The sequence below is a fragment of the Pogoniulus pusillus genome, chromosome 2, assembly GCF_015220805.1.
Source record: "Pogoniulus pusillus isolate bPogPus1 chromosome 2, bPogPus1.pri, whole genome shotgun sequence".
Classification (NCBI taxonomy): Eukaryota; Metazoa; Chordata; class Aves; order Piciformes; family Lybiidae; genus Pogoniulus; species Pogoniulus pusillus.
The window spans coordinates 35,656,671-35,683,202 of record NC_087265.1 but is presented as its reverse complement, the minus strand read 5'-3'; the positions used below and the strand labels follow the sequence as shown (position 1 = coordinate 35,683,202).

The window sequence follows — 26,532 nt, the reverse complement described above, 5'->3', positions numbered from 1 at the left end:
CTTCCAACATGAAGCTGCTTGATATCAATTCCCTTCTGCATACAGAAATACATGTATTGGTGTCTTGGGTTCAAATGCAGGTTCCCAGAGACTCTTATAAATTTGGTAGACCCAATGACAATTTATAGAATTTATAGAGTGCCCTCCCCTCCTCCCCCTCCTTTCCCCAAAAGACAGGGAGAGAGATAAAGGTAGGGACACCCCAATAAATCAATCTCACTCGATTTGGAAGTTAAAAAGGAAAAGTTTAACAATAACTTAGAAAAAGGGATTGGAGGTAGGGGAGTTTACAAAGGATAAGGAAGGGAAAACAGCAAAATACAAAACAGGGATGGATACAACCCGAGTAGTGTGATGGTGTCTCTGCCTCGTGGCTGGTATGCAGTATCAGTGTGTGTGTGTGCGGTCATGAACGCAGGTAGAGGAGAAACGAGCAAGAGTAAGAGGAAGAGACAGGAGAACTCCTGTCTTTTATACCACAGGAAGTGGGGGGAGTGGGCTAACCATCACCTGGAGTGTGGCCCACCCCTGAGGAGGGGCCAAGACCCCTAGGGTCAGGTTCAGGGTCACTCCCCCAGGAGTGTTAACCCTATACATTCCACCCCTTGGTTAGACCACTTCCACCTTCCTAAGAACAGTCTTCTTCTCCAAAGATGGGAAAAGTGTCCATGGGTTAAGAGTTCGTGAAGTCCTTCTTGGTCCCCGGCTGTATCCCAAGGCGATGTGCTCCTCTGGTCCGGTGCAGGTTGCTGAGATGTGAGCAGGGCAGGAACGGAAGAAAAGTCAGTGAATCAGGAACAGTTCTTGTTGGTACTCAGGAAAAGAGTCTTTTCCCTCTGCGAAGAAAACATCAGGAACAGTCTCTTCATGTCTGGCATCAGGGGAACAGGTGTAGATGAGATGGCTGTAGACATCCTCTGGAGGGAAATCAGGAACAGTCTCTCACTGCAGGGCATCAGTGACGAATCAGATGCAGGGTTCTGGTTGGACGCCGTGGTGTGATGCGATGCTGTAGGACTCTGGATAGCTGCTGCTGTCATGTAGGTTCTGTTGGACGCCGTGTAGTGGTGAGGGTATAACTACAAAAAACAACTTGTAACCCCTTATGAACTATGATACAAGTATTGCACAACTATGATACAACTATTATACAACTATAATACAAGATAACCTGAAAGTATCTGGAACACATGGAATCAACTCTGAGATTTCAAAACCTTTTCAGCTAAAGAGAGGTTTCTCTGAGGGACACACTCGATAACACCAGTTTCCATCATCACCCAGTATGTGTGACCAGGACCCTCTGCAGATACCACCCCTTTGATAGGTTTTCCCCCACCAGAGGCAGGAGCAACCCACACAGTCTTTCCCAGTAGATTCCTTTCACAGACTACAGGAACTCCATCTCCCTCAACTATGGGCAGTAGGGCAGACTGAGCAGGACCAGCTCTGTTAACTGATCCCCTGCTGTTCACCAGCCAAGTGGCTTCTGCAAGGTGCTTCTCCCAGTTTCTGAGAGTTCCACCTCCCATAGCCTTCAGGGTGGTTTTCAGCAGGCCATTGTGTCGCTCAATCTTTCCTGCAGCTTGTGGGTAGTATGGGATGTGATAAACCCATTCTATCCCATGCTCTTTTGCCCAGTTGCTTACAAGGTGGTTCTTGAAATGGGTCCCATTGTCTGACTCAATCCTCTCTGGGGTTCCGTGTCTCCACAGGATGTGGCTCTGCAGGCCCAGAATGGTGTTACGGGCAGTAGCATGAGGTACTGGGTAGGTTTCCAGCCACCCCGTGCTTCCCTCCACCATGGTTAACACATACTGCTTGCCACTACGAGACCGAGGCAGAGTGATGTAATCAATCTGCCAGGCCTCCCCATACCTGTACTTTGACCACCTTCCCCCGTACCACAAAGGCTTCATGCGCTTGGCTTGCTTTATGGTGGCACAGATGTCACATTCATGGATAACCTGAGTTATGGCCTCCATGGATATGTCCACGGACCTGTCTCGGGCCCATTGGTATGTGGCATCTCTTCCTTGGTGACCAGAAGAGTCATGTGCCCACCGAGCTAAGAACAGTTCACCTTTGTGCTTCCAGTCCAGGTCAATCTGGCAGATGTGGGCAGCCTGGTCAGCTTGGTGGTTATGCTGCTGCTCTTCAGTGGCTCTGCTCTTTGGGATGTGAGCACTGATGTGTCGGATTTTAACTGGCAGTTTGTCCAGGCGTGCAGAAATGTCTTGCCAGAGATCAGCAGCCCAAATAGGCTTCCCTTTTCTCTGCCAATCATTTCTCTTCCACTCCTTCAGCCACCCCCATAAGGCATTTGCTACCATCCATGAGTCGGTGTAGATGTATAGCATTGGCCACTGCTCTCGTTCTGCAATGTCCAGGGCCAGCTGGATGGCTTTCACCTCAGCATACTGGCTGGATTCGCCTTCTCCATCTCTTGCCTCTGCAACCCTGCGTGTGGGGTTCCAGACGGCAGCCTTCCATCTTCGCTTGCTGCCTACCAGGCGGCAGGATCCATCTGTGAAGAGAGCATATGCCTTTTCCTCCTCAGGAAGGTCACTGTATGGGGGGGCTTCCTCGGCACGGGTCACTGCCTTCTCTTCTGCTGGCTTTCCAAAGTCAGTGCCCTCTGGCCAGTTGGTGATGACCTCCACAATGCCTGGACGCTCGAGAGTCCCCATCCTAGCCCTCTGAGTTATCAGAGCCATCCACTTACTCCAAGTGGCATCTGTGGCATGGTGCGGAGTCGAACCCTTCCCTTTAAACATCCAAGTCAGGACTGGAAGCCTTGGAGCTAAAAGGAGTGGTGACTCCGTCCCAATCACCTCAGAGGCAGCTCTGACTCCCTCATAGGCAGCTAGGATTTCTTTCTCTGTGGGGGTATACTTGGTCTCTGAGCCTTTGTACGCCTTGCTCCAGAACCCGAGTGGGCGGCCTCTTGTCTCATCAGGAGCTTTCTGCCATAGGCTCCAGCTAGGATCATTCTCACCGGCTGCTGTGTAGAGAATGTTCTTAATCTCTGGGCCGGTTCGAACTGGTCCCAAGGCCATGGCATGGACCACCTCTCGTTTGATCTGGTCAAATGCCACCTGCTGCTCAGGTCCCCACTCAAAGTTATTCCTCTTTCTTGTTACGTCAAAGAGGGGTTTCACAATTTGACTGTACCCGGGAATGTGCATCTTCCAAAAGCCCACAAACCCCAGGAAGGATTGTGTCTCCTTCCGGTTAGTGGGTTCCACCATAGTGGCCACTTTATTCACCACATCCATAGGGATGTGGCGTCGGCCATCCTGCCATCGAACTCCCAGGAACTGGATCTCTCTGGCAGGCCCTTTCACTTTGCTTCTCTTAATGGCAAAACCTGCATCCAACAGGATATTAATGATCTTCTCACCCTTCTGGAAGACCTCCTCTGCTGTCTCACCCCATACAATGATGTCATCGATGTACTGCAAATGTTCCGGAGCTCCACCCTTCTCCAGTGCAGTCTGGATGATGCCATGGCAGATTGTAGGGCTGTGCTTCCACCCTTGAGGCAGTCTGTTCCAGTGGTACTGGACTCCTCTCCAGGTGAAGGCAAACTGTGGCCTACATTCTTCTGCAATGGGGATGGAGAAGAAAGCATTAGCAATGTCAATTGTGGCATACCATTTGGCCTCCTTTGTTTCCAGTTCATACTGCAGCTCCAACATATCAGGCACAGCTGCGCTGATTGGAGGAGTCACTTCGTTCAGGCCTCGGAAATCCACCGTGAGTCTCCACTCCCCTGTCTCCTTTCGCACTGGCCATATCGGGCTGTTGAAGGGCGAGTGGCTCTTGCTGATGACAAGCTGCTGCTCCAGGCGGCGAATCAGCTGCTGTATGGGTAGCAGGGAGTCTCTGTTGGTGCGGTATTGCCTGCGATGAACTACACGAGAAGCAATAGGTAACTTGACATCTTCCACCTTGTGGGTACCAACCACGGAAGGGTCATCTGACAAGCCAGGCATGATAGACAGCTGCTCTTTGTCTGCAGTCTCTACAGCTGCTATGCCAAAAGCCCACTTGTTCCCCTTGGGATCTTTAAAGTACCCTTCCCGGAGAAAGTCAATCCCCAGGATGCAAGGTGCATCAGGGCCAGTTACTATGGAGTGCTTCTCCCACACATTCCCGGTGAGGCTTATCTCAGCCTGCAGCACAGTCAACTCCTGAGACCCCCCTGTGACTCCTGCAATTGTAACAGTATCTGTCCCCCTGTGGCTGGAGGGGATCAGAGTGCATTGGGCACCGGTGTCTACCAACGCTCTGTACTTCTCGGCTTCAGAAGTGCCAGGCCATTTCACAAACACGTCCCAATATACTCTGTTATCCCTGGCCTCCGCCTGGCTGGAGACAGGGCACCTCTAATTCTGAGCAGTGTGACTGCATGAGGCACATGGACCTGAGTTACTGGCTTCACCACCCCTTGAGCGAGAGCGCTGCCTGCGGGACACTGGGGCAACCCCTCTTCTGGAGGAGTTATTCCCTGTGTTTGTCCCCTGCAGTTCCCTTACCCTGGCTGATAGAGCTGAGGTGGGCTGGCCATGCCATCTATCCATGTTTTCCCCATGGTCACACAGTGTTCTCCAGAGTGACCCCCTGTGTGTACCCTGTCTGCTCTGGGCTGGTCTCCTGCGGGGAGGAGGAGGAGCACGGCGGCGTGTGTTCCTTACAGCTGAGACTTGCACCCATTCTGAAGGTGAAGAGCAGTCATCCTCTGCCTTCTGCATTTCAGAGAAAGAGGCTTTCAGCTCGTTCATTTCTTGGGTGAGGGTCTCTACAGTGGCAATTAAGGTTTTCCTCGACAAACTGTCTTCAAACTGTCTTAGGTCATTCACAAACTCCCTGATTGTGGGAAGGTTGTTGGGGTCTCTGCCCAGCAGCAGTGCTCCCAATGTGGGGGCATATGTGGAAGGGGCACACTGAGTCAGTTTCTTTAAGAGGGCTGGCTTCATGCGGACATCATCAGGGTCCGAGGGCCTCTGGTCGGCTCCATAAATTATCTCTTGAACCGCCATTTGCCTCAGGTATGAGATACCCTGTTCCATATCTGTCCATCTAAGGGGATGGAAAATCATGTCATCCTTAGTCGGGTACCTGTACCTCACAGCTATCAGAAGCCTGGCCCAAAGTGAGTGGGTACCATCGAGCCTTCCCAGCTCCTTATCCACACCTCCATCCCTCGACAAGGATCCCAGCTGCTTCGCCTCCCTGTGATCTAGGTCCACTGTTTCTGCTCCTGCATCCCAGCATTTCAAAAGCCAGGCTAAAAGGGACTGTCCGTTTGCCCTTGCATACTCCTGCCTTATGTGCCTGATTTCCTTTCTGGGCGTGGAGCTGATAAGGATCACTCCATTATCAGGTCCATTTCCAGCTGGTTGCTGTTGCTGGGGGGTGCTGGTTCCCGAAGAGGTCCCTTGCCCTGGATCGGTATCTGCGGGAGGGTTTTGATTTGATCTTGCTGGCCGCGTCGTAATTGGTGCTAGGTGAAGGGGGCTGGGCTGAGGGGGCAGGGTCCGGGGGGCTGCCCTGGGCGGGACCGGAGGCGGAGTTCGGGGCGGAGCCGCGCTAGGGGCGGTCTGCCCTGTCGCCCATCCCCCGCAACTGCAGCTGGGGCAGTGAGGACCACCCCTCCCCCTAAGCACCCTAATGGCGGCGCCCACCCGATGTCCCCACGTGTTCCAGCTCGGAGCTACGTTGTAAATTCCCAAACCCGCATTTACACACAGTGAAATAACAGCTATCCAGTACCATTTCTCCCCCAAAATATCTGGAGCTTCTGTGCTCCAATGCATATACTCAGATTGATTCCATGTTCCAGAAACATTTCTAAACACAGTGATATTACTAACAGAATTCAGGAAATAGGCATAGACTCGGGCAGGCAAATGCTTAGAATATTCCCAGAGCATATCAATGACAATCCAGAAGACATGGTAACTTATAAACTTTAACAGCCAGCCCCACAACAGCCATGCAAATGCGTTAATGATTAAGACTTTCAGAATATCCATTTTTTAACTTCCAAATCTTCTCTGAAAGAATTCTTTCTACCTAGCCCCACGTTGAGACGCCAAATAAATTGTTTTGGGTTCAAATGCAGGTTCCCAGAGACTCTTATAAATTTGGTAGACCCAATGACAATTTATAGAATTTATAGAGTGCCCTCCCCTCCTCCCCCTCCTTTCCCCAAAAGACAGGGAGAGAGATAAAGGTAGGGACACCCCAATAAATCAATCTCACTCGATTTGGAAGTTAAAAAGGAAAAGTTTAACAATAACTTAGAAAAAGGGATTGGAGGTAGGGGAGTTTACAAAGGATAAGGAAGGGAAAACAGCAAAATACAAAACAGGGATGGATACAACCCGAGTAGTGTGATGGTGTCTCTGCCTCGTGGCTGGTATGCAGTATCAGTGTGTGTGTGTGCGGTCATGAACGCAGGTAGAGGAGAAACGAGCAAGAGTAAGAGGAAGAGACAGGAGAACTCCTGTCTTTTATACCACAGGAAGTGGGGGGAGTGGGCTAACCATCACCTGGAGTGTGGCCCACCCCTGAGGAGGGGCCAAGACCCCTAGGGTCAGGTTCAGGGTCACTCCCCCAGGAGTGTTAACCCTATACAATTGGCATAACTTTAAAACAACTTATGTAAGAAAGGTGTATTTTCCTTACATAAACTAAGGTTTCAGGCAAGACCATTGATTATCCACTCACAGACCTGTTCAGCAAAGCTAAATTGTGAAACCTTAACAGAGATGTCCTAATTAGTGACTTGCAGTAAAATGAAAAACTGGGTTAAAGCAGCATTTCAGAGAAAAATGGACCTTGTAAAGCTAAGTGGATATCAGGAAGAAGAGTTTATGAAAACCTATCTACTGCCATAATGATGTCAGGAAAAGAAAAAAAGTGTATCTAATTAAACTACCTTAGTGTGTGACCAGCTTTATTTTCCACCCCCTGCTAAGGAATCATGGGAAGTCGAGGATCATGTCAATCTTGTAACAAAATGCAACCAAATATCTCAAGAGGTACAACCGTTCCACACTACACATTGCTGAAAGAAGAAATCGTGAACTCAGCTCCTACATTACAATCATGCAGTTTGAAGGCAACACTGAAAAGCAAATCCTTGACTTTATTAAACACATAGCCACAGCTCTGACAAAGACTGGTTTGTAATGGTAGAGAACACTAAGGTCAATGGACATGTCAGAAAAACCAAAGGTACCAAAAGGCCAATACGATCTTATGTGACTGTATGAGACTAATGCGAAAGAACACAGCAATTCAAAGAAGATTGTTAGAAGCTGTGACAACAGCTAAACCACAGATCAGCAGGGCTAACAGTACCAACTGCAATCTTTGACAGAACACTGAAACTAAGAAATGATGGAAGCACATAACAGAAGTTCGTTCTACTCTGTTAGTTGTCTTACATAACTACTTTAAACTGATGCTTTCAAAGCTGTCTTGGAGAGATCAAGACTTTTCACTGCTGCTGAAGTGAGCAGTACAAAGTCTCACACTCCTTTTGTAATGTTCAAAAAATATAAGCTTTACTGGGATGTGAGGGGAAGAATCCTGAAAGTGAGACACTGACAGCTGGGCACTGTCAATTTTACAGCACTCTTCTGGAGCAAGGCTGTGCCCTTTCTCCTTCCAGTTTACCAAGTGTGTCTGCTCTACCCACCTAATTCTCAGCTGCAGTCTCACTGGTATACTGCATTTCCCCCTTCCAGTTCTGTAGGCTGTACTATTGCTTCTATCAGAGAAAAGTGTTTCAGTTGTTCTGCTGCGTCACATCTTCATAACACATTTGGCACAATGTCAGAGACCATTAGAAAACAGTCAAAACCCATATAACAGACAACACATCACATTAGGATTCATCATTTGCACATAGAAGATTTATTAAAACTGATTGCTAAGGGGTTGGCTCTAAACAGCATTTTGCAGCCATTAGTATTTTTCAGCTCTGACAGAATTTCCCCATCATTCTCCCCTGATCACACAGGAAGGCACCAAACAGCACAGTAGCTTTGCCAGGAGCTGTGCTACTTGCTGATGTCCTTAAAGCACTGATAAAGAAAATAATTAGGTAATGAAAGATTTCCTTTTTCAGGAAATAGCCTGAATAGTTCATAATGCAGAAACTGTCAACAGTTAATACTGATAAATACCATCACGTTCCTCTGCCTTCAAGAACTGCATTTTATCTTCTGCAAGTTATAATTCCTTATAATAAGTGTGCAGAAGAAAAGCTAACTCATGATTGAGGGACTTCCTTTGGGGGACGTTGTGGGGCATGTGATGTCTCAGCCAGCACAGGTTCTGGCGACAGTCATCCTCTCCCTATACCCGTTTCCTTCCCTGAGGTATGTTTGATCACAGCATCAGCTCTGCAGAACCAGCACTGAACACTCCTCCTCCTTCCAAACCTATTTCCAGGAAAAGATGTATTGCCCTCTGTGGTGGTTTGGCTGTTACCTGCCCCCCCACACTTTAGAAAGAACCCCAGCTAACTCAGCCGGACTCTGGGAATATAAATGAAGCTATTTATTTACAGCTAGCACAATATACAAGCAGATATTTACAGTATATACAGTTATAGACAGAAATATACAATGTAAAAACAACACAGAAACACAACTCCCCTCCCAGAAACCTGAGTCCCCAGGAGGGGCTCTCAACCACCCCTGCACCTCCCCCCTGTCCCTCTCAACCTTACCCCAGTACTAAGAAAGAAAAGAGGTTCAGCCAAGAGGTTAAGGAGCAAGGTTAGTGGCAGTGAGGTTAGGGAGATGTAGCTCAGTCTGAAGCCAGAAGCAGAGTGAGAAGATGGCGAAAAGTGTTATCTAATGTTTACTTTCTTGTTCTCATACCTCTCAGCGAGACTGTGAGGGAAGGAGACATAATCAATGTTTTCCTTTCATAGCCAATTATCTACTTTCTCTCACCAAAACATTCTAGCCTGCCTCAAACTAGCACACCCTCTCACCCTTATGCAAGACATATGCAAGACACGCACACACTCATGCATACCCGGTACTCAAGTGAGAGGAGTGCTTATTTCCATTGCTATGGAAACTGAGGCATTGAAAACCCCTCAGCATGTAAGACTGGTCCAGTTTCAGATTTGCAGTCTTTCTACTCACTCACAAAAAAAAAATTACAGTTTGGTTATGACAGGCCACACTAAAAGTGCTGAGCAGCCAGAGCCTGCATATGCAACACATTCACAAAACTTCTTACAAAGCAACTGGGCCAGTTCCTGCAGGGTTCCAAACACACACAGAGGTGCAAAACACTCTCTGAACACCTGCCCACATTGCCAAAGCACAGATAGCACACAGCACCATGAGCGTGAAGCCACTGAAATCACCCAAAACTAAGCAATTCAGTCCCTGGTACTTCAAAATAAAATTATGCACCCTCACCACACATGTGGTGAGCTTAGCAGCTGTTTCAAAACCACATCTTGCTGTGCTGCATGTCTGATCAACACTGAGTTGCTGGAGGGTGTCCAGAGAAGGGCAAACAAACCCTGTTGGAGGGTCTGGAGAACAAGTCTTAATGAGGAGTAGCTGAGGGAACTGGGATTGCTCAATCTGGAGAAAAGGAGCCTCAGGGGAGAACTCACTCTCTCCAACTATCTAAAGGGAGGTTGTATTGAGGTGGGGGCCAGACTCTTCTCCTCAGTATCAAGTGACAGAACAGGAAGGAAAGGCCCCAAATGGAGCCAGAGGAAGTTTAGATTGTATATTAGGAAAGATTTCTTTACTGAAAGGGTGGTCAGGTATCAGAACAAGTTGCCCAGGGAGGTGGTGGAATCACCATCCCTGGAGAGATTAAAAAATTATGTACATCTGGCATTTCAAGACATGGTTTAATGGCCATGGTGGTGCTTGGTTGATGGTTGGACTTGATGACTTTAGAGGGCTTTTCCAACTCAAATTATTTCATAATTATATGATTAAAATTTCCTCCAGAAAACGTCTATGAGTCTTATTTGGGCAGAAAAAAAATCAAAACTCAGCAGCTACCTGAATGTAACTTGTGAAGTCAGCTCCCAGAAATGCATCTGTTTATTGCCAGCTTTGTCAGTCTCTAGCAGGCGTAAAGCAAGAGAGTAAGAGGCACCAGAGTATTAAACAGAAAACTCATCATCACACTAAGAGGCAGATCAGTTGGGGTAGGGAATCCATACAGCCCAAGTGGTCCAGTGAGCAAGAAAATGAACGACGGCTGATTTCCAACTGCCAGCTCCTGACAACAGCTTGCTTGTCTGCATAGCTTCTCCAAGCCTCTTGAGATGATGGCTTACATAAAGTCTCTTTCACAGCAAGGGGCACACAGGAATAATTCAGAGCCTCTTGCTTCTTGGCTCAGACACTTTCTTTCATGTAACTAGTGGGAACACAATTTCTTTGCCATCTCTGTGTCCCTGTCAACTGCAACTGAAATAGGCCAAAGGAAGCTGAAGCCAGTAGAGTGCAGCAGGCAAGATGAGGCTTACACAAACACCATGCCATACAAAGTACTATATGGCATTCAAATCAACCTAAAATCATATTAATGACTAAAAGTCCAGCACAAGCCACAGAAAAGGCTAAGATAACGACACTTAGAAACATTTCACTAGAAAATACCTATTTGTTTTCTGCATAAGATGGATCTCTGAGCATGCTTGGGTTAGTATAAGGCCTTGAACCAAAAAGAAGACATTTGATCTCAGCCTGGGGAAGAGATGGCTTCGAGGAGATCTTGTAGTGCCTTTCCAGTATCTGAAGTATCTGAAGGGGGCTACAGGGAAGTTTGGGAGGGAGTATTTACAAGGTCTTGTAATGATAAGACAAGGAATAATGGGTTTAAATTGGAAGAGGGGAGATTTAAACTAGATGTTAGGAAGATGTTCTCTATAGTTCTTTATAGTGGGTGGTGAAACACTGGAACAGGTTGCCCAGGGAGGTTGTGGATGCTGCCTCCCTGAAGATGGTTGGATGAGGCCTTGAGTGACCTGTTCTAGCGGGAGGTGTCCCTGCCTATGGGCGGGAGTTGGAACTAGATGATCTTTGAGGTCCTTTCTGACCCAAACCATTCTATGATTCTAAGACCAAAAGATGAAGACGTGCTTGCATTTTATTTTTTCCTTGATAAAAAGGTCCTTTACACACACCAAATGGGAAATCTCTGGTAAGTTATTTGTAAATCATTTGATTGATGGGCTATAACAAACTAAGTGTTTGCTTTGGTTTGTTTTTTAAAGAAGTTGGTCAGTTAGAAGCTTTCAACAGTGTCTTTTCAGTCAAATCTTAACACAGAAAAAACTGGAGTGAGCCAGACAAAGGTCAAATGCAAGATGTTCAGTCTCATCAAAAAAAAACCTCAAACCTCTGCTACTTCAGAAGGTGACCTGTGACCTTTGAGTGGGAAATGGTATCAGGCGCAAGTCTCACTAAAAGCACTTCTTAAGATTCTGCAGTTTGGAAACTCCTCAACAAGTTTCACCATTGATGCAGAACAGAAAACTTGTGACTCACAGGATTGCAGTACTGTAAACGCTGGATACCAGTCAGGCTTAAGCCTGCAAAGAACAAACCAAGTTCAACAGTAACCAGCCCTCCAGCTTTGCCAGTTCCTGTGAACAATAAAATCCAAAGTCCTGTTGGTTAAAGGTCGCTAAAGTGTTATGTGCTAGAAATTAAAGCAACCAATGCAAGCAGGAAAGAAACCCATCACTGGAGACTAAAAAACTAAAAAAAGAGAATTGAATATTGTCAGTTTGTGATTGTTATTCTTTTGTGTTTGATGATATCTGAAGCATAACCTTCAGCCAAGATAGAAGCAGAAATTTCATCGTTCCTGTTGGGTGATCACATCAGGTAAGTATTTGCACAAACAAAGGTTATCTTTTCGTGTCCTTCTGTAAACAGAACCACTGATAAGGCTTTGCTTTTTGCTTTTGGACAAAGTCTGTAGTCATGGTGCTTCATTAGTGCTAAGTAATTGCTTTGCATTTAAAGCTTGTTTATCACCAGTGTAGGAAATTTTTCTCCAATGGGTTAAATACCTTGACAGCTCTCCTAAAGCTGTAACCAATTAATCTTCCCAAGCCTGACACTATAACTGAAGTACAAACGTAATAAGCAGAGGGAACTCTTCTTTTCACAACACAATCAAAAGAAATCAAGTTAGCTGGCAGATGGGCACAACCAAGTTTCTTTTGTACCAAAAAGCTTGTTGAAACCTAGGATGGGAGAAGGGGGAGGGAAAGCTGGCACTATGATTTCATGTGCCAGTCAGAAGTGTCTTGTTTGACTAGGATGAGAATTCTATGGCTGAACTCTGACTCATGGGAGATGCAGATGCACCAGTCTAGCACACAGCCACATTCATAAGTCCTCTCCACCCCCTTGCAGGAAGCTGCTACACCCACAGCTGGCACAGCACCACAGGTACCAAGTTCATCTCCTCAGCCAGCATAGTTCATACCCTGGCACTGCAACTTATGTCATTGCCAATTTACTTGCAAGCTACTGCACCATGCCACAAACTAAAGTGGCTGACAGACAAACATATGCTGATTACCACTGTTTCCATATGTTTTGCACCCTACACAAAGGGCAAGGGGACCTCTGGAAGTCCCTACAGTATGCAACACTGACACTGTGGTGGTGTGGATAGCACATGGGCAGGAACTGTGTGCACTCTTATCTCACTGACAGGAGTTCAAATTTTAGTTCTTATTTGATTTAAAAAGTATGGTGAATAGCCAGTAATCCCAAACACATGCGGCACAGTAAACTCTTGCTTGGTTTTCTCTTGCAAACCAAAATAGCTTAGATCCCTTAATTAACCTGAAATAAGCTATTTGGGACATGGCTTAGTGGTCATGGTAGTGCTGGGTTGACAGTTGGACATGATGATCATAGAGATCTTTTCCAATCTTAATTATTCTAGGATTTTCCCTCCTTCAGGGTCTCAACTGGATCCTCCCAGAACATTCAGATATCCTCCTTGAATGAGTTTCTTTCTCACTTTCCAATCACTTATGCAACACGTTTTCTCCTTCTGTCAGTCTTGCTCTTAAATCAGAACTCCAACTGCTATGAAACCACATCTTTCTGTTCCCTTCCTGCTCAAACTTCCTTTTTGTAGTCTATTGCTCTCACAAGTTGTGTCTTTGTTCTCCTGCTTTGGTACTTTTCACTATTCAAACACCCATTGCAAAGAAAATGGAGAGAAAGTCTCCTTTGACAGTCTGGACATGACTTAATGACCTTCTGTTGTCCTTGGTCAGAAAGACGACATAGCCCCAGCTTCACATATGTGTGGTATTTGGTGCTGTAGTGATTACATAAGATCAGTCAGGATTCCTGTGATGTGTTTAGACAGGTTCCCCAACTGCCACACAAATATTTTGAAAGTAATCTACTCCTGTGTCAGAAGTGATATGTCTAAGGCCTCACTGTAGCAAGTGACAAGAGTCTATTGTTCAGCATAACTGAATTTGGGCTAATTTCGCATCATGCTGACGGACTGGCAGGCTCAGCCAGGACCACACATCTGTAGCACTGGAGGTGCACCTTTAAGCTTCTGCCACGGCAGCAAGCTCTACTTTAGTCTTCCCGTAAGACACCAAATAATGTGTCCAGCACTGGAGCTGTGCTATGGTAAAACTGATATATTGTTCTGGAGCTGATAAGACATCCACGCAAGCAAGGCAACCAAAACAAGCGAGAACTTGTTGAGTAAGGACACTTGAGGCAAATTATGTATGTTGCAATACTGAGGTGACAAACACAGCAAACTAGGCATACATAACAAAATCCCTTGTAAAATAGGGAGCTTAGCAACAGGCTCGGAGTCTCTGCTGGCTAATCTCAGAGGAACGTTGCTGGTATGTGCTGGTGGAGGGCCTTATGTCTTCTCTCAGTCAAATCTCAGGTCCTTTATTGTTTTCCCTTGCAAATATAAAAAGAGCTTAGAATCCAGTGGAGTAATAGGTGAGAACAAATCATTCTAACTGATGAAGGCCACTTTTATTGTGAGCCTTCTAGCTACTTTTAGAATTTCTCCTGCATTGTTTCCTTTCTTCCTTTAGGTCTTCCTTCCCAATTAATCACTCGTTTCTTCAAAGTTCATAATGTGGTTTGGACTGGGGCTCTATGCTGGATGCCAGACTTCAAAGCTCCCAAAGCACCTATCTGTGCACACCAGGCATTATAAGTAACAACCTTACATTTAAGCCAACTGAATCCTGAGCTAACCTGGTTTACAGCCATCTGGAATTCTTCAGGAAAAGTAACTTGTAAGCACTGTAAACAGTTCTGTCGTCCCAGAGGACACGAAGAGTTTCCAACTTCATTGTCATCTTCACTTTGTGATCTGGGTTCAAGGGCGAGGTATAGATTTAAAGAAGATGATAATGCAAATAGTATTAATAAAAGAAACCTCAGAGTGATCTGCTTTTCCCTAATAAGGCAGGCTCTATCAGTGTCCCACAAGCAGCAAGGTGCCAATACAATTAATCAGTCTGTTTTGAGTTCTCCCTAGACAGCAATAGTAACAGTTTGTTTCAGTCTGTTTATATGGGTCTGACAGATCTTCAAGATGCTACGTTCACTTCCCAGTGATTAATAGCCATTCTAATACTAAGGTGAAGACCAAGCAGAAGAAAAAATATTTTCAGAGCAGGGCAGATAACTGGATCCTGTCCCTGAGCCTTTCATTTCTAACTGGGAAACAGTACTAAATTTAGGAATGCTGTCTCACTGTACTGTTTAAACTCCTCCTTTTCTTGCCCATGTGATGAGCCAAATGGAAATGTAAATCGTGTTTTCCTTTACTGTTCTGCTGTGCTCTATAAAGCCATCATGTCCATAGTGACTGCCAGCACACTCTAACACTACATGCAGGCAGCAATGCCAGTTTGGAGCAGCAAAGGACTCCTTCTGGGACATGGACTTTTCTTCCTTTCCATCTCTTAGTGAAGATCCAAGGGACCAAAACTGAGCACCAAACCCATCTCAACAAGAGATTTCACAGCCGAAAAAGGAGCTGAACTCTAAGGTGTCTTTTACAGCACATTGAAGAAGTCTTACCAAACTGCGGACACTTCCATAGTACCTTCCTTTTGCTGCTGTGCTAGTTTGAAGCAAGCTGGGATGTTTCGGTAAAAGCACTAGATAATGGGCAGTGAAATGAAAAACAATTGTGTCTCTTCGCTCACAGTCACGCTGAGAACTCTGGGAAGAAGAAGTAAAACATTCCCCATTTTTGTTTTTCATTCTGCCTTTGCCTTCAGACCTGGTCACATCTCATTAACATTGCTCCTAGTAACCTTGCTCCCTAACCTCTTGGCTGAACCTCTCTTCTTCCTGAGAACTGGGGTAAGGTTGAGAGGGGCAAGGGGAGGTGTTGGGGTGGTTAGAGAGCCCCTCCTGGGGACTCAGGTTTCTGGGAGGGGAGTTGTGCTTCTGTATTGTTTATCCTTTGTATATTTCTGTATATAACTGTATATACTGTAAATAGCTGCTTGTATATTGTGCTAGCTGTAAATGAATAGCTTCATTTATATTCCCAGAGGCTGTCTGAGTTAGCTGGGGCAATTCCAAAAGTGTGGGGGGGCGGGTAAGAGCCCAAACCATCACAGCTGGCATCCTCCTCTCTACCAGAGAGCTTTAATCTGAGACACTGTGAAGGAAACCTTAAATAAGAAAAAGGCACATTGAGAGTAGTTCCAAGTTTCCCCTTCTGCCACACTGGATGTATCATTTTGATATGGGGAGTTTTTTCTCTCTTCTCCCCATCTCACACTACTCTGCTTATTTTTGCCCATCCTCCCTCCTCTGCATTTCCTCAGCATTTCCCATCTCTCCTTTTTTTTTGAGGTAGGTTTCTGGGGTCCCATCTTGTCCTGGCTTCTTCTTAATTTTTAATTTTCTGAAACCTCTGAAAGCTCTGAACCTCCTTCTGACTTTCCCTCATCCCTCTGTCTCTAGCCTGTTGATTTCTCTGCTTAGGCCTCTTTTAGTCCCTCTTCTTTCACTCTCTCACCAAGGTCCATTCCTCTTTTCTTCAGCATTAATCAGAACAAATACTTTCTTATGTTACACTTTTTTCCTGAATAGCCCTTACTCTTCATTCACTCCAGTTGCAGTTAAAGATGACAGCACAAGGAAGTTACAGTTGAATAGCAAAACAGGTCTGCAAGATTTGGAATACTACCTACACACTATCTAGAATAAAAGAAAAACAATCCTAATTTTAAAAATCCTGTAAGATGCCCTACCAAATAACAGGGACTGAGCTGTAAGACACAAACACATATTAACACATGGTGAATCTGACAGAACAAGTCAGGAGTGCCTTCCAGAAATCTGTTGCCACATCCTTCTCTTAGTTGTTCTAGGTAGTTCATCAAAACAATGACATGGTTTACATACAAACTGCAGACCACCTCACTTTTTACCTGAGATGATGACACAAGTGCAGCCTTCTCTCCATCCCAGAGAATTCAAGTCACCCATCCCTAAAACACCATGCTTAAAATATCATCACTAATGTCATCTGCTTTCTTGCCTTTGGCAGCTCCTAATTCCAAAGCAGTTATTCTCCTATTCGGAGTTTTGCTTCACTTACCAATGCCTACAGATACATTTACCATCACGTCAGCTGCATGCATGTACAACCACTCAGCTCACTGAATGGCATGGGCAGAGAGATCTCCCCATCTCTTTTGGAGATCCATGATGAAAGTAATTATTTTTTCTTTTTAAGGTCAGAGGTATGGTTTGGTGGTTTTAACAGGATTTTTCATTTTTCCCTGTTAGAAAAATGCAGCAGCAGCTGAATGGATTCAGACACAGCACTTGCAAAATGAAGTTCACTGTTTATAAAACTACTGTTTTCTCCATAGAGAACTCCATGTGAAACACCATCTGTGTTGTGATCAAGTGTTTTCTGACAAATAAAACAGTTGGCACAGCCATGTCATGGCTGAACAAGAGCACAGAATTCTCTGGTGTCACATAAATCCTATGCTGGGTCAGGTTCCTGGGGACTGCATCCAGCTTCTGCCTTTAAGTGAGATCCTATAGCAGAAGAGGACAAAAATGTTGAACAGGTGGTTGATTATGGCCTCTCTCATGCTTTGCTGTACTGTGAGGTGTTTCAAAGTTCCCAACTGTGCCTACTACACTGCAATAAAAAAAGAGAGATGTTGAGATACTGGAACGTGTCCAGACAAGAGCGACAAAGCTGGTGAGGGGCCTGGAGCACAAGCCCTATGAGGAGAGGCTGAGGGAGCTGAGGAGGCTCAGGGGTGATCTCATTGCTGTCTACAACTACATGAAGGGAGGTTGTAGCCAGGTGGGGGTTGGTCTCTTCTCCCAGGCAACCAGCAACAGAACAAGGGGACACAGTCTCAAGTTGTGCTGGGGGAGGTCTAGGCTGGATGTTAGGAGGAAGTTCTTCACAGAGATGTGAAGAACTTCTTCACAGAGTGATTTGCTATTGGAGTGGGATGCCGAGGGAGGTGGTGGAGTTGCCATCCCTGCAAGTGTTCAAGAAAAGACTGGATGGGGCACTTAGTGCCATGGTCTAGTTGACTGGACAGGGATGGGTGATAGATTGGACTGGATTATCTTGGAAGTCTCTTCCAACCTGGTTGATGCTATTATTCTATGAATGCCACGGAAGAGTGAGTGAGGTATCACATCTGACTGAAAACACCCATGCACAGCCAGGATGTCGGAGTAGTAAACAATGCACACCCTGATGTGTGACCCCAGGGTAACAGTTATCAAGAACAACTTCAGATATTCAGACCCCACAGAACTACTTTCTTGTACCAGAAAACCCTGCTGCCCAACAAAGTACAATATCTTTCTAAATGAGTAACATCTTGAGAACTAGATTGTGAAAGAAAAAAATCAAAGGACAAAAGCAGCATGACAAGGAAGATACATCCTCATGTTGTATGTTTGTAGCTCTTACCTTCTGCGCAGATCTTCAGCCACTGCTGCTCTGCAGCTGAACAAATAAGCTCGTAGAGACTTCAGCTGCTGTCTCAGGCGCACAACAGTTGCCAGAGGTTCAGCATGCTTGTACAACATGGGATTTTCCTGCTGGATATCAATCAATGGCTCCTCGTAAACGTATTCCAAGAACTCTTTGGCTTGCTTTGATACCTGAAAAATAAAGCAACCAGTTTAGATAGGTCTTCCTCCCCACTCTTTCAACGTAGATCTTCTCTGTGATCAGTCACCTTTTCTCTGCATCTGAAAACCACTTTGCTATCAATCACAGAAGAAGACAGAGCTAAGAGAGATTCAACCATCTCTTCTTATAGCCAAGTCAAACTTCATTAAGACCTGAGTCTACAAGATAATAGCTTATTTACACAAACTACAGTAATATTTGCAGCCAGACATGTTATCACTGCAGAGTAAGTTACTAGATTGTTCTTCAGGACTAAAACCTGATTACCAAGTTTCTTCTCTGTTAATATTGTTTTGTTTGTTCACTGCTTTCCTTCTGGCAACAAGCAAATGATTAAGGAAGTGCCAGAGAAGAACGTTACAAAGGGAAACATATGTGCTGCAAATCCAATCATACTGTGCTATCCCAGGGTATACAATTCCATTGTAAAGTACTTTTCCCATTTGTTTCAAGCTCAGCCAGTATGGTTAAAGTTATGTAAAAACAAAATAATCAGAAGCTCATCTATTAAGTTGTTATTTTAAAAAATGCTGATAAAGTTGGATTTTATTGGTATTTTTCACTCCCAGTGTTTCATCTGAAGGAAATTTTGCTCATGCCTTTTTCATGATAGTGTTCTGCACTGTCTCCATCTGCAAAGAGCTACTGTAATCTTGATAAATTAATGAAACTCCTGCCCTCACTAGAAAAGATACTCCTGTTTCTGAGGTAAGAAGGCAAAAATCCCTCTCATTCCTTATTTCTGCATTTTATCACAGCTGGAAAAGAGAAGATGGGATTATCTGAAATGAGCTGCAAATCACTTCAAACTGTGCTACAGAAATACTATTTGTTCCACAATTCAATTAGTCTTCCTGGACCTTTAAATCACTGTTTATACTGGGTCCAGGGAGGGATGACTTAGGCTAACAAAAGTAGAAAAGGCCTACCATAGTCTTTTGAGATTTGAGATATTATTTCCAATCTGGTGCTTTATGGCAGGAAGCAGGTAAAAGCAATATTCAACATTATAAATGGCACCACTTCCAAAACCAGTACAAGTTAGTAGCTACAGGAGTCACTGGCTACTTAGAGGGAATGTTAGCCCCAAATGTAACCTTTTCACATTGCACAATACAAGTAAAAGCAATAATGCTAAGGCCAGCTTTTCTGCTAATCCCTACACAGGTAACACAATATATCATTTCAAACATAGCAGACCATAACTCCATAGGTTTCCCAAGCCCTGAAGCTGTACTGAGTATCTCACCTATTTGTACTAAACATCCCACTAATTTAATACTCTTTTTAATGCACATACAAGGAATTGTGCTGTCTGAATGGAAGCTCAAATAACATGATGTGTAAGGAGCAGCACAAACAACTTGGATTTTTGTAGAACAAAACTCTACAAATCTCAGATGTCAAGCACTAGAAATGTTGATGTTTTATTAGACATGCTAACTGCAGTGCACAAAAGAGTCTGCTGTTAAATAACCTGGTTTTACAATCGTTAAGCTATTTGGTTGTAATATCTCAGCAATCCACTGACAACTGCACTATCTATAGTAAATATTTTTCCTCTCCCACAAATGGCAAATTCAGCCACATATTCAGTGATTCCCTAGGAGGGACAGGAATTTTTGGCACAGCAATCAGTGCCTTCCACCAGGAGGACATAGTGCCTAATGATGTCTTTGTAGTCTTACTTCTGTGCTTTAAATCCCTGCTGAAGTGATGGGCTCCTCATCCATCCACCCAGCCCTCTGGGGAACCAAAGGGCAATCACTGAGTACTACACCTCCACCTGGGCACACTTGCAACCCTCTGTGGTTCAATCCCTCTGAGGCTGCAACATTAAGACTAAGGAAACAAAAAAATGCCAGAATTGAGGTCACCTGAGTGACTGCAATATATGTGCATTACAGTGACAAAGCATTACTGTGTGGCTCTGCTGCTGCATGGCCTGAATGCAGTCTTTGATGGGAAAAAAGCAGAGCAAACCTTTCTCTCTCCTTACTAATACAATGTACCTGTGGAGTGGTTATCACAGGAAAAGTAGCTTTGCACAGCATCACTGTCTGACAAGCAGGTGTCTGGTTCAGCCTGTGAACAGACACACAGGTCACGCAAAACACCTTGACACAGGCACACAGGTCACATAAAACAGTAACTCACACTGTCAACCACAGCAAAGTTAGAAGCTGAAATGCAATCTTATAACAGGAAGGGTCAGGCAGTCATAAAAGGTCAGCTTGCTACAAGACAACATTCTACTACTCACAGTCCCCTGATTTTACTGGGCACACCAGACAATCCTATTAAATGAGCCAGAAGGTGTGAGAAGATGCAAAGTGCAACAGGAATCTTGCTTCAAATGTCATAAAAGGATGGGTATCAACAATTCCAGATCTTTCTTTCTAGAGGCTGCAAACTTACAGTTCAGAATTCAATTTACCAGAAGCCAGCCTTCCTTTAAGCCTTTTGGCACATGCAGTCCATTTCCTGCTGTGTTTATCTGATATTTTGCTCAGGCTGGAAGTACTCTGAACCAAACTGTAATACTGATTTTTGCATACAAACAGAGAAATCAGCTGGCCAATGTAAAAGGAAGAAAGGACCTTGACAAGATAGCTTCTTTTCTGTTCCCTTCACAGAAACATGTGAAAAACACAAATATGAAAACAGTAGAGACAGGGGAAAAAGTGAACCCAGGACCAGATTTGGCCAATATACTTAGATCACAATACAGCAATGAAAAAAGCTATGCTCAGATATCTAGAAATAAGTGAAACATTAAAAAAAACATGCCCAATTACACTGTATTATCAGAAAAGCTCATGTGCTTGAATACTTATTGGTGCTTGCTTTGCCAGAGATACATAGGACAGACCACAGAAACCCCTGCAGAGGTGGGGACAAGATGGCAGTGGGAAGGAGTGCAAGTTTTCAAACTCTTCATTCACTTTGCTTCCATCTGATGGATTGTCAGGCACATTTCAGATGATGTGAAACAGAAGCTTTTGAAGACTGAAGCCCTGTTTCAGTTATGACCATCTAATGTAGTATGTGCTTACTTCCTGCATGACCCTCTCTGTAGTACTCCTTCCCTCCCTGCCTTAGTGTCTGCTCTAGTTACTGGGGATGCTGTTGTGTTTTCCTAGCTAAGGGATGGTGTTCCTTTCTTAAATCCACCTCTTTGAGCACTTTGGCATAAAGCATCCACACAGAATTTTCTTGTTCTCCCATGCCACGTCATAGCTGTTCTGCCTGTCTACAAAAACTGCAGATTGATAATTTCTCACTATTATACTAAGATAACAGTAGATTAAATTTCAATGAATGCTCAAGCTTGAAAATCCTATTTCCTTTTGTGCCTTAGCTGCCTCTGCCAAGACCACAAGAAACAGGACACAGAGCAGAGTTTTAACCCTTAAGGTTTAGAAGACAAACCAGGGGTTTTTTTTGGTAGCATTAATAACACCTTGAATATGAGGTCTTTGCTTTACCATCTGCTTGCCCAACATCAGGGTTATCTATACTACCATGGGCTAGAAAGTTTAGTCCTCGATAAAAGCATCCAAAGAAACAACTCTTATACCTTATTCCTAGATTCTAGGAAAGGGAGGGGTTTTGTCTCCACAAGTAGAAGCTTGGTAGCTCTGAAGAATCTTGAATTTCATGGTGCAAGACTATCATTACCTTGATGGCAGGCTCTGGCTACTTTTTAATAATCTTCCCATCTGACAGATTTTCATCTTCAAGAAAGATATTTTTCCTCTAATAGGGCATTTACTGGTTATTTTTTTCCTTTTCAAATAGCCCATAATAATAATAATATTCGCAGACATAAAACATCAAACAGCCTCACCTAACAGTGTCTGCCAGGTATGAAGCTCTAGCATGGTCTGGATTCCTTATGAGTTTGTTATCATTTCAGCAAATGCTCCCCGAGATAGCAAAACAACACTGCTGCATAATGCTTTGAGGCATGTAATCAGTTGCCTCTGGCTCTAGCAACCAGCCACCAAGGCAGCAGCCAATGTCAGATTACAGAAGTTTTAGAAAAGCAGCTTGTCTGTCAGGTGAACAACTGTGGAATTTTCTCTTTATGTTACTTTCGTCTGGATTGTGCAAACAACTGCAGTGTTCTTCCTACGTCCTCCAAATGTTCATGCCAAGAGATCAGACACGCTGGGCCTTACAAACACCATGTTTCTGTATGACAGTTTCCTGTGGGCACGTCCACAATTTAGCATCCACCACCAAGCAGTGCCCTAGAGCTCATGAGAAGGTTACTTCTCGACAGCCAAATAACTGCAAAGATTTGGGCTATAGGAGAGGTTCCAGTGTTCCATCCCTCACTGTCTCGTGAACATTTAGACAGGCAATGATGGAAAAGATGCTATCAAAAAAAGAAGAGCATGGCTGCTTCTGTGGAGGAAGGCCTTAGGCCTGGGTAAGGAAGCTGTGATGAAGACATGTCTTGTTGAGGCAGCATGGCTCATTCTGGCAAGAGGGACAAAGTTGGCAGTAGTAGCAGTCAGTGGCTGTAACCTTTGCCCGGTTGCAACACCTGTAATTCCGTCAAAACCGCAGTCCACTTCACTGGCTACCAAGCCAACCTGCAGGGAGATTACCTTGTATTTGGAAGTGTCCCAGTTATGAACCAGCCGTGCAGGGATGAGGAAGCTGTCATCAACGTGGCAGGTGCTGCAATAATACCATCCACTGTAGCTACACACCTTGGCTTTCCCGTTGGACAAGCCTATGGAGCGCTGACAGCCTGCAAAAGTGAGGGGAGAAAAAGTCTAGGTTTGCACATCATGCCAGAGGTACACACTCAGGATGCAGTAAGAAAATCAGTAATTACTTCCCTATTTGACACCCTTTAAAAAATGTAGCTATTTTACCAATCAGCCACTTCTTGTTCCCTAGAAACAGAGGAATAAATATCAGCATTCTTGGACTAGTGTTGAACAAACATGCACTCACCTGGGCACCTATGACAAAATGCTCAGAAAGCAGTCAAAGGATACTTATTACTTCTTAAAAAACAAAGGCAAAAGGCCAACTATGAGACACTGGACATTTAAAAGTCATGACCATCTGTAACTATGACCAGAAGCTTAGACATGAGCACCAGACTACAGTGGTACTGTACTCTTCCTCCAAATAGCTTCCATTTTCCCCACAACAGAGTAAGCCAGCATTGGCTGCCCGGTGGAGCACAAACCAGCGCCTGCTGTCAGTCAGAAGGGATACTGACTTAGCAGGCAGAATTTGGCCACAGAATTAGCACAGCCAAGGCAAACCACTGGCAGACAATGAATAACTGTGAGAAGCAGCCACCCTGAGAACAAGTAGGCCTTGTCTAGGAGAAGCAACACAGCTCAGTTTTCTACAGCGTTGCTTATGGTTGGATTACTCTCTATCTTACAAGGTCTGAAGTCTGTGTGACACATTTTTACAGCTGGATCCCTTGCCTTTTCCTATGCTGTCTTTTGTGGAGTCCTCAGAGTAAACAAGCATATACAAAAGTTGCTGCTTTAGTTGGAAAGAAGAAATACAGAGAGCTCTCCTTTAACTGACCATCTGTTTCCACAAAATACATAGAAACCCACTGTATTTGACACCTCTGTCTTTCAACTATGGTTAAATCAAGCCAACAGGCTCAAATAATATGAGAGTGGAGAGCTGAAGACGCACAGCCACATTAAACAATCTGCTCAGGAAGTAAGTGTAAAAGTGTTTGAATAAGATACAGTGAGTTGCCTCTGGCTGTTATGAACACCTCTTTGACACGACACACATGATGATATTTCTGCTTTTCCTTCAAATGCTAGTATCCCCACATGACATATACGTCTAGAGACACAACAAGCACCAGAGTGCACCCCACTTTTGCACATGCTTGCTCAGATGGTCTCTGCTGGAGCTCATTAGTAACGATGATTAGCAGAATCCTTGCACATCACTTTAACAGCAAAAGTGTTAGTTAAATAGAGTATTTCAGGCAGAAGTCAACTGATCGACTGCTTTTTTAAGTATAAATGACTGTGTTTAGTACACTCACGTAATTTCTCCTACTGAAGGCATCTTTATTTTCTCCAGCACAAGCTATCCTGATTTGACAAAAGATTGCAGCTCAACTAGGTATAAATTGATCTCCTTCTACCCATCAGATGATGCTATCACATTCCTTTTGCTTTAATCAAAATAATCAGAATAACCTGATCAAGACAATTAATTCACTTCCTCCTCTTCCATTCTCTGCAATACACACTATCAAATGCATCAGTGTGGGACATAACATCTCACTATCTCTCTCCTCCACTTTTTTTAAATGAGGATGTGAAATTTCTTGGAAAAGGCAAATATATAAACAGTTCAGCTGATGAAAGAGATACCTATGCTAACACCTCTTCCTTTACCACTCATAAGACCAGAGCATAGGTATAAACATATACCTCTAGTATAACAACATACATATTGCAAAATGATGACCTCATCTTAGCTAACAATCAAACAGAAAACTCATAAGAGTTTACAGTCATAATATTTAATTGTAAAATCATTTTTTGTATGACAAAAATAGCAGAACTTTTTTCAAAGCAGTATTTTTAGGGCAGAAAGGATGAAGTCATGCCTTTTATAAGGATAAAGCAAATTGAAGTAAACCATCTCCAAAAAAAAAAGTCAACCCGACTGTGGCTTGGGATCAGAATTTAGAATCCAGCAACTTCCTATTTTTCTCAGTGCAAAGCATACATTTTCCTGCCTTGTCTTGCCTTACCTTGCCTTTCCCTTCCCTTGCTTTTATTTTAAAAAGCAGTTTCCTGACCAATCACCTAAAAGAATTTCCATGCAGTCCTGCTTCATTGTGCTGTTATGGGTGAAGCCAGTAGGCATACCTGGTAGTGAGCTCAGTACCAGTGCTCTGTATTACATACAGCACTATTCTTTCAATGTTAAAAATGCATTCATTCATAAAAGTGAAGGTTTGCAACACCTAACAGATGAAATAACCAGTCCTGTTCACCTGACTAGTAGCCCAGGAGGACACATGCAGGAGGTACTCACAGTGTTGCTATGGAGCCCATGTTTTAAAAAGCACAACAGAGGTAAATCCTGCCCCTCCATAAAGGAAACAGAAGTATGCCCACTCCTCTCCTCATATATCAAGATGAAGGAGTTTATCAGAGCATCCCTCCGCCTTTCCCAAGCTAAATGGAAAGGGCTCAGAGAAAGGATGTTTGTGTTAGCTGTACCTCAGTACAGCATGTTCTTCTGTGCCAGTCTTGCTGAACTTCCTATCACTGAAAATCACTGCAGCATCTGTGTTCTTACCTCAACTGGCTCCAGCTTGAGTATTCATTACATAGAGTTATCACCTCTCACACCGGATGAAACAGAGACTGTTTAACGACATGCAGTGCTTTCTAGCTCAGTGTGTTTGGACCAGCTGAGGAAGTAGCAGTGGAAAAGCTGTGTAGAATGACACTGAAGTTTCAAAGCTGCCACTGAAACTTTTATAAACATTTCCCACTAGCCACACTTACCAGTCTGGGGGATGAGGACTGGTGGATGCATCACACTGATTTCACCTCACAGTCATTGCACACTTCCTGCCACCCTACCAGCTGCTAGTTTGTCTTAGTGCCCCAACTTCTACACACAGGGCTTAAGTCAAGAATAAGGTAAACTTTGAATTGTCATCACTCTAAATGACAACATTTGCAGCTGAGAAGCCACCATGTTAAGGCTTAATGTCTTGCAACTTCCCAGAGCCAGAAACTCATTTCAGTTCAAGAGATAGTTGCCTCAGCAGAGGAATAACAAAGCACAGAAGTGCTTGGAGGGCTTTCCTCCTCCTCCTCCATATGTCCAACCCATAAGAACTGAAGGTTTCTCAGATGGGAAGGAAAAGACAAGGTGGAACAAGTTCCTAAGTTACTAGCTTGCATTGTTTCCTCTCTTATTTTTCTCTGAGCCCACACTTGTTTCCTTTTCTCAGAAACATATTTTTTACACAGAGTATTCTTGTTCCTCTTCATATCTTCAGGTAAATTATATTCTGAAAAGCTATACAAAAGTTGCAAGGTTGGGATATTTTAGATAAGATTATGGCACTGGCACCTACTTTACATTTTCCCTTACCCTACAAGCTTTGCTGTTTGAAAATCACCATCTTTTCCATTCCTATCTGTTGTGATTCATAATGATGGCTATTTCTACAATCCTTTCAAATCAAGTTATCAAAGCACTGATTTTCTTTGATGTTATGCAGTTCAAAGTGATGTA

At 44.2% G+C, this 26,532-nt stretch overlaps 1 protein-coding gene across 2 annotated transcripts in view; it reads right to left on the bottom strand.

Annotated features, from left to right (window-relative positions):
- Positions 1-26,532, bottom strand: part of PLEKHM3 (pleckstrin homology domain containing M3) — a 95,257-nt gene that overhangs the window by 32,884 nt on the left and 35,841 nt on the right. For both annotated transcript variants that reach the window (XM_064160962.1, XM_064160971.1), the window contains exons 4-5: positions 22,869-23,014; positions 18,025-18,218 (exon numbers count right to left, since the gene is read on the bottom strand). In XM_064160962.1, coding sequence (XP_064017032.1) covers positions 18,025-18,218; positions 22,869-23,014 — 340 coding nt within the window. The remainder of the gene's footprint in view (positions 1-18,024; positions 18,219-22,868; positions 23,015-26,532) is intronic.